Raw genomic sequence first — 9083 nt, forward strand, 5'->3', positions numbered from 1 at the left:
GATTGTAATTTAGAATCATAGAATCATAGAGTTGGAAGAGACCACAAGGGCCATCGAGTCCAACCCCCTGCCAAGCAGGAAACACCACCAGAGCACTCCTGACATATGGTTGTCAAGCCTCTGCTTAAAGACCTCCAAAGTAGGAGACTCCACCACACTCCTTGGCAGCAAATTCCACTGTCGAACAGCTCTTACTGTCAGGAAGTTCTTCCTAATGTTTAGGTGGAATCTTCTTTCTTGTAGTTTGGATCCATTGCTCCGTGTCCGCTTCTCTGGAGCAGCAGAAAACAACCTTTCTCCCTCCTCTATGTGACATCCTTTTATATATTTGAACATGGCTATCATATCACCCCTTAACCTCCTCTTCTCCAGGCTAAACATGCCCAGCTCCCTTAGCCGTTCCTCATAAGGCATCGTTTCCAGGCCTTTGACCATTTTGGTTGCCCTCCTCTGGACACGTTCCACTTTGTCAGTGTCCTCCTTGAACTGTGGTGCCCAGAACTGGACACAGTACTCCAGGTGAGGTCTGACCAGAGCAGAATACAGTGGCACTATTACTTCCCTTGATCTAGATGCTATACTCCTATTGATGCAGCCCAGAATTGCATTGGCTTTTTTAGCTGCCGCGTCACACTGTTGGCTCATGTCAAGTTTGTGGTCAACCAAGACTCCTAGATCCTTTTCACATGTACTGCTCTCAAGCCAGGTGTCCCCCATCTTGTATTTGTGCCTCTCATTTTTTCCCCCCAAGTGCAATACTTTACATTTCTCCCTGTTAAAATTCAGTAAAATTCAGTAAAAAACTGGTCCAAGAGCCTTAGGGTAACTCTCTTGCCCTCTCTTGCAGTGACCTCTTTGGCGAGTAAAGGAATCACGAGGTGAATTAAGGGTTGTAATTTAAGGACAGCACTATTGAGAACAAACCCACCTGAGCATGCAAACCCAAGTGATAGTCTTCTGCTGTATGTTTTTAGGAGTATAGCTTAGAATTCGACTGTTACATTCCCGCAAAAAAGGATCACTTTTTTTAAGGAGGGGATTTTATTAGTTTTCAATTCAAAAGGAGCTAGTCTAATAGGAAGACATCCATGCCTGACTGTTCCTCTTTCGCATTCCCTTTTCAGGTTATGAGGGTGTCTCAGAGTTCTTCACAGACCTCCTGAATCACATAGCTACCATCCTGCAGGGGCAATCACCGGAGGTGCCACAGCTAAGTCGCAGCAAGCACCTGACGGAGCAGAGCAACAGCCTAGCGGGAGAGCGGACATGCTGTGCTAGCATGGGCTGCCGGAGCCTGGCGGGCAAAGACTCCTGGATTGTGGAGAGCGAGACCAACAGCTCCGTGAAGCTTCAGCACCAGAGACTAGGCTGCAATTCCACAGTGTCTCCTAGCTTCCAACAACACTGCGTTGCTACGTTGGCAACAAAAGCTTCCTCTCAATAACCCAATCAGTGCCATGGACTAAGAAAAAAACTCTATAGGCCCCAGGATCAGAGCAGGATGGTTGGTAATGCAACTACGAAACAAAACAAATCTCTCTCGGTTCAGCGTGATTTTGGAAATGAAAAACAAAATTAGTGATCTGGGTCCACTTCATCAGATTCCTATTGTAGATTTGTAGTGAGTTTACACATACGTACGTGTGTGTGTGTGTGTGTGTGTGTGTGTGTGTGTGTGTGTGTGTGTCTTAAACACTAGATCTTAATGTTGGAGGGTGGGGTCTCTGTCCCCCCACTCCTTTCCTCTTTGTGATTATTAATGACCAGAATTTCAAGGATGAACTTCACAGAATCGATAAGGATTGTATTTGAAAATTTGCACATGCCAGTTCTTCTTCGTGACTCCTTCCCAGACCAGTCCAAAGAGTTAAGCACGAATGCCCATGGGTGCTTTTAAAGGATTCGGGACTAGGGCACAACCTACATGCCCATAATTAGTTTTGGTTTGGTGGACGCTAATGTTAGGGCCAGTTGCAAAATGTTCCCCCTTCTCTCATAAGAAAATTATGTACTTGGCAAGTGTGAACAGTCTGTTTTCCCAGTGCATTTCTTATTGGCGTAGGTCGACGCAACACGTGCCATTTGTTCCTTTGGCGTATATGAATGTTGCTGTATTTGGCACAGGAGTAATCCGGGACAATCCTTTTCAACCAGGCCTTTTTAAATTTTCTTGCTGCTTTGCTGATCCTAAGACTGCAAAGGGTCAACTAGTTTTGTGACCACTACTCCCCATCATTCGTTTTACTCAACAGGCAGAACTTGTACAAAAAACCAACAACGGGTGGCAACTTTCATTACACTACCCACCCAACCCAATCACTCTTTGTGTTTGGCTGTCTCTCTCTTTCTCTCCTCACCTCCTCTCGTTGTCACCGGAATAGCGTCATTAGGGCAATGTTATAGAATCTATAACTTATTTCACAGCCTGCTTATACCTTAGGACCTGGTTACAAAGCAAAAGTGCACCTTAAACTCTTTCAGCACACAATTCCTTTCAATTCTCCTGCCAGGAATTTTGTCCGCCTTTGTCCAGTTCCAAAACTTAAACCAAAATCAGTGGAGCTGGCCAGGATGTTGAGATGGCATTGTTGGTGAGATTGTGGGCTTCTTCCTTTTTGAAACAATCACTAAGTCGTTTAATTAAGGAAACGCTAGTAAGGTCTTATATCGGGCTTAGATACTAGTGGAGCGAGTGAACATTTACATGGATTGTAGCTCCGTAGGCCAGTTCACACATGGTGAGTGCATGGTAAGGGGATATGTGTGCATGCAAGCCAGCCTGTAGCCCAGGCTGTACATGTCTTTTCTCTCCCAGCACACATGGTTTTCAGGGGAACGGAGCATGTCCATCATGCATGTCTGCCAGCCACTTCACATGTCACACGTTGCTTTGATGTACTGTTAACGCTAAAAGAATATGAACTGTCCTTAAGGACCCCCCCCCCATTGGTCCCAAGAATGTTTGGATATGCAATAAAGAAAGAGTAACGGGGAGCAATTGATGAATTTTGGGGCATGGGAAGAGCCAGAGTGGGAGAATGACCACACACATTTTGGAGACTTGACAAGTGTTTACCCTGCCCAACCTTAGGGGTGTGTTTTTTGGAGAAAGGTTTATAAGTGTTGGTATTAGAGGGCAGCAGGGGGTGGGTTGGGGAGAGAATGCTAACTTTACTTAAATGTTTGGGTTTCATTTATAAACTCCGTTATAGAACGCCACAAGAAAGTAATAAACTTAATTAGCCACGCCACACCCTCTGAAAGAGGCTAACCTTTGTAAACTATTTTCCACGAGAGACTGCTAGCGCTTTCCGTACGAAATTTAGGCCACAGCAATCCTAAATAATTATCTTCCTCCCATGTCAGCCATTGTGGAGGCATCAAAACAAATTGTACGGATTTGCCTGTGCATTTTTTAAAAACATGCATTTGGGGCGGGAGTGAAAAGTAGGTCAAACGTGGATTTTCTTCCTGTTGCAGGAAGCCTTTTCAAAGTTTGTGATGTAAAAAAAAATAATGAATGCAAACAGTACGTATTTCTCCAAAACCCTTTTAATCTTGGTGAGAAGCATCACTGAAAGCAACTGATTCTCCCCTCCTTCTCTGCCTGTAATGTTCAGTAATACAAGGTTTGTGATGTTATCATGTTGAGTGTTGCAAACCCTGTGCCACCTCATTGGCTGCTGTTGACATGAGTCGGGAAACCAGCAATGTGATGTACTGTCACAGACTTTGCTTTACTTACCATTATGGGCTGTGAGCAGCAGGAAGAGTCATGGGTTCTTGCCACAGAGGTCCTCAGGGAGCAAGCAGTCTACCATGATATATATCGTGGTACTGTGGCATCACTGGCTTACGGAGTGTTTTTAATTATTACTTCCCCCCACCTTAAAAAAAAAATTGAAGTGGCAATATTAAATTTGACTTAAGGGATGAGCAAGCTGGAAGAAGAGTCTATTTGGTCTGGTTTAGTAATGGGGAAACATTTCAAAACTAACAATGTTTACATGAATCTGAGTATTGGATCCAATTACAGTGTATTTATGCTGTTTGCTAGATTTAATAATAAGCAAGGAATTATTTTCGCGGCTGCCTTCTAAATTGTGGTTGGCCTATTTTGCACTGCTTCATTTCTCCAAAATAAACTACTGAAATATAATTGTGCATTTTAATATTTGTTTAAAAATGATTATTTAATAAATTTTGTAATTTCTTTGAAGTTTTAACACAAAAATGCAGTCCAAATCTTGACTACCAATAGAACCTAACTTAAGTTTCATAGCCAAATAGGTTACCAGCCTCTTTCCTCCCATGGCTATAACTGAAGTTTATTGAAGTTTCATATCCTACAAATATTCTGTAACAAGATGGTATTAACAACTGGCTTGATCAGCAAGTAAGTTGTAGTTCTGTTAGTATGACATTTGCCTGTCAGTATCTTGGGTCAAACTAAGGATGGTGGATCAGTCCAACTCTGGTCTGTGTCAATTTCACACATGTTCATTCATAAGCCTGTTCCCATGTCCGCATGAATCAATGATTTTTGTTTTAAACCACACAAGAATTATTTTTAAATATGTATTTTATCACAAAATACATATTTGAACATGTTTTTTACATCAGTGTGTGTGTGCATTTCTAAACTTACATAATACTAAAATACACTTTTAAAAAAAGCATTTTCATATGTTTTTGTTTTTTTTGAGCTGAGATCTCTTATCTCAAAATCTGGAGAATTGCAAACTCCAAAGGATAACCAGTTTGCAGTGGATTCTGCAGAAAATGAATTCCTCCAGCTTCTCTGCATCAGTCTTTCCATATGGCATGAAAAAGGAATGCAACTAATTCACACAAGTGCTGGGGAAGTAAGGGTGTGCTGTTGCAAATTGTAGAGCAATGAGCAAATGTTATTAAAAAATAAAGCTACATCAGTATAAAATGAACTTTTCATCTATGGGCCACAGGAGCATCAAAACTCTTGAGCCCATATTTGAGGTGCTTCCAGATTTTAGTTTCCAGTGCCAGTTTGGTGTGTGTCCTTAACAGTCTGAAAGTATGTGTGATATTCCTTGTCATACATAGGGTGAAAACAGCTGTCCATTTTTCTGTCTTCTGGAAAACACACACACCTTATTGTGGCACCGTTTTTACTGAATGCATAAACAAATGTGAGTGGGAGCTTGCTGTCAAGTGCTGTCCCACTCCAGCATATAACCAGGGATCTAAATGCTGAAAATGATTGGTAGAGGAGGCTCCCCACTGCAGATTTTGCTTGTGGAGTGCTCTAAACACGGTAATTGTGATGCTTTGGAAGGGGTACAGTTTGGCAGCATGCACTGAGTCACTTGTTTCTTTATGCACAGAGAGAACTAATGCCTGAATAGGGCTATCGTCCTGCAGGTTTTCCTTGTTCAGTTGGAACAAGGAAAGGCCAGTGTTGGTTACCTATTGGCTAGCACCAGAGCTGTCGTGGATACACCCAAGCCCTGGAATAGTCTTGCTACTGAGTAAGGGGGGAATTGTTTTTGTTTTGCTACTGTTCTTCAAACATTTGTAAATTTGGGGAAGGGGGAATTTACGCATTTATGCATAAATGTTGCTTTAATTTAAAATGAAAGGCAATCGCAGCCACCAGTGGGACAGGACCAAGGGTTAACATCTATACCTTTGGCAAGGGGAACAGCTAACTGAACAGCTGCTGCTGCTGTTCAGTAGATACATCTTTAACAGAAGTTGCAAAGAATTCTCGGACTGTCTGAGAATGTTAATGTTTGTGTGCACTTAGCAATGTCACGCTTAAAATAAGGCCCTGTCAGAAGGCAACCACCGGGCTTTTTTTGTATTACAGAAACAGGTGCTTTGCCCATCCTTGTATGAACAGAAAGAAGACATTCACGCTAGTGTTTTGTGTACATATGGATTGACAGATTTCAGAGTGCACTTGGGCATAAATCCACAGCCCATTCAGCTTCACCCCTCAGTTCTGAAAAGCCCTTCCTTCTAGAAATAAACGTATATAAAACCTAGCTCTTTCAGTGTGAATGTAATGCCATTGCCATGAGTGCTGCCATGCTCTCCCAGTAGTGTGCAAAATAAGTCAAGAGTAAAGAATTTCTCAGAATCTGCTGTAATGTTGTAGCCTAATTTATGTAAATTATTCATGGCACTGAACTGTACTTTAAAGAAATCAGCCATTGGAGTTACATGGGGCTACGTTATCCATAGACCTGATTTATTATTATTGTCGTGGCTGACTGAAAACTACAAGAGTTTACCCCTCTGTTATTCCCCCCACACACCCATCACACCCTGGTTGACACTTGATTTCAAAAGCATTCTTGTGTGATTGGAAAATGTTGTCAAGTGGTGGTGGATGGTGGCCATTTAATCAATAAAAACTACGTCTGTCATCCGTCTTGGTTGGTTTAATCATGAGTTTTAGTTCATTGGTTCTTAATTAAATCAGTCAATTTGCAGATTTAAAAAAAGCGTGTTGCTGATAATGCCACGGTAATGGGTTTGATACCTATATGGGCGCATTTTCCTTCATTGCAGGGGGTTGGGCTAGACGATTTGTAGGGTCCTTTCCATGATTCTATCATTCCACCTATCAAAAAAGCTTTATTTTTTAATTAATCATGCATGTGTGCATCAGGCATCAGTTTAGACGCGACATTCCTAATTTCTTAAGAGAAGGAATTCTTCTGTTATTACTATGCTTTCAATCTGCAATTTTAACTACTTGTATTAAAAATATTGGGGGTATCTTAGTCAAGCAAAATGTTACTTCATTGGGCAGGTAAATAATTTAACCTTACAGCTCTAATATTAAAACTCAGCTTTTATGAGGAGCTGTCGCTTTTTAAAGAAACATAATTTCTACATAACAACCTGTAGCACGACTTGAGCGCTGCTATTTCAAAGCCGCTGAGCCTTTCCTTGCTGCTTTTTTAGCCCCTGTGATCAAAAGCACACGTTTGACCAACAATTCCTGTTCTTAGTAATATCCATATGAACTTTCCTTCTTTCACCCAGGGCTTGTGTCCAATACCTAGAGAGCATGGATCTAAGACGTTTCCCACTCGCCCAGCCCTTTCTAGTCATGGGTCTGAACAGTTTCCCCCCTTGCCCTGCTCCCTTTCCCAGGGAAAACCCATGCTAAATCGGAGCAAACATCAATCGGGAGAAGACCAAAGTTGCCATTTGCTCCGACTGAGCGCTAAAGAGCAGTTTTCCCTGGGGGAGAGCAGCAAACAGGTCATGCGCTAAAACTCTTCTGGACTGGACTGCTTCAGGCAGCAGGTTTGTAGGTACTTAGAAAGCCAGAATATTAGGGGGCTGCCTAGGTGAAAATCCCTTTCGCTGACACCTCCCTGCCTGCCTGGAAGCGTTCTGTTTTTTATATGGCAGAGCAGTCAGTGAAGCAAACTCACCTGCCACCTAAATTGGAACAGTCCAGGAACAATAACATTGTTTCGTGGCACCTCAAACACTACTAAATATATAGGGGTGCAAGTTTTCTTAGGCTAGAGCTTGTGTTTGCTAGATACATCAGAGAGTCCCGTCCCTTGGATCTGCTGTTTTTTGTACACTGGGCTTAACAGCATAATTGACTTATGGATGACTTGAAAATCAAACTCTTGAGTGTTTATTAATTCAGTTTAATTCCTGCCTTTAAAAAAAAAGGCGGCAAAAAGGCTTGTCTTAATTTCTAATGAGCAAAGCTAGTGAAATTTCTGTGTGTTGGTGTGTGGGGTGGAGAGAGGAATCCCGTCTTCCTTTTTAGCATTTCACGTTCCTCTTCCCCTGCTTGCACAGTAACTTCCTGATACAACATTTCAGGGTGTGAAGAGATTTGTGTAGTATCTGAACCTTGCAAATATGTAAGTATAAAATAGTGACTTCTATATTTGAGGCTGTATATGAATGATAAGAGGTCTTCATCTCTTTTGTAAAGAAAAGAAAAGTCTGCTGTAAAAATGAAAATCTATACTAGATGTATTTTAAAAATTATTTATTTCTTTAGATCCCTGCCTTTCTCAGTGTTTATAAACGTGGCTCAAGTGCACCCTTTCGAGTGGGATCCCCAATAAAGACCCCATTAAACTGGACTAATCTTTGCCAGTAATTGGGATTTCACATCTTTTGTTTGATGAATCAGGAATTGTTGTGGGTTTTGGTTTTTTAAGGCATGCTTGACATTCAGTGTTCCCAGTTCAAAGCTCGCCTCATTCGGGACTATCTTCCTCCGTCTTCCAAGGTTGCAAAAGAACATTCACAATTCTCTGCCACTTTCTGTAGTGTTAGCAAGTGTGAGTGTTGTGATTGTTATGTTCCCATTCACAAAATTACTTTCATTAAAAACTAAATGGTTTTGTATTTAATTTGAATATGTATATATTATATATACATACATACTGTACATGCATACATACATGTTAGATAGATAGATAGATAGATAGATAGATTAGATATAAGAAAAACATCTGGGCTTCTATAAAAACCAAAAATATTAGCTCCATGGCTTTTTTATATGTACTGCATGTCTGACATTCTTCTCAATAATAATATGGTGCTTCTCAACTCTTGCTTATGTTGTTGATTTCAATAGCAGTTTATCCCATTTTTGTCTTTATTTGCCAAACACCTGTGACAGATTTTTTTTTTTTAATGAGAGTAAAATGCACTTAAGTATCACCTGTTGTTTCTGTGTCTGCTTTGGGTACAACACTGCCCTTTTCCAAACACATGATTAAAATAAATGCCTTATTAAACCACCTTCTCCTGCACTCTTTTTAATGGTTCAAGATAGCTGGGTTGGGGTTCAGGACCTGGGTGAGATTTTATTCCATAAGACTGGTCTTTTTTAAAAAAGCACACAACAACTTTCATATCCAGATTTACAATCCCAGTGCAGTTTAAATTGCACATATTCTAACCTGCTGCTTTGTAGAGTTCCAGGTCCTGACTGGCATGATATCCCATCCCAAAGAGCATTTCCTAGTAGGAGGACAAATCTTTCTTCCACTTGGGTAGCCCTTTCATTTTGCCTGCTTCTCAGAGTCAGTTCATCACAAAGAGCT

General features: G+C 41.2%; 1 protein-coding gene across 1 annotated transcript in view; it reads left to right on the forward strand.

The window, feature by feature from the left end:
- ITPK1 (inositol-tetrakisphosphate 1-kinase) overlaps positions 1-6410 on the forward strand; it is a 138518-nt gene extending 132108 nt beyond the window's left edge. The window contains exon 10 of the mRNA XM_081174075.1: positions 1125-6410. Coding sequence (XP_081030201.1) covers positions 1125-1444 — 320 coding nt within the window. The 3' untranslated portion in view covers positions 1445-6410. The remainder of the gene's footprint in view (positions 1-1124) is intronic.
- The last annotated feature ends 2673 nt before the right edge of the window (positions 6411-9083 follow it).

Source organism: Podarcis bocagei (genome assembly GCF_964188305.1).
Source record: "Podarcis bocagei genome assembly, chromosome: 1".
In the NCBI taxonomy this organism is placed as follows: domain Eukaryota; kingdom Metazoa; phylum Chordata; class Lepidosauria; order Squamata; family Lacertidae; genus Podarcis; species Podarcis bocagei.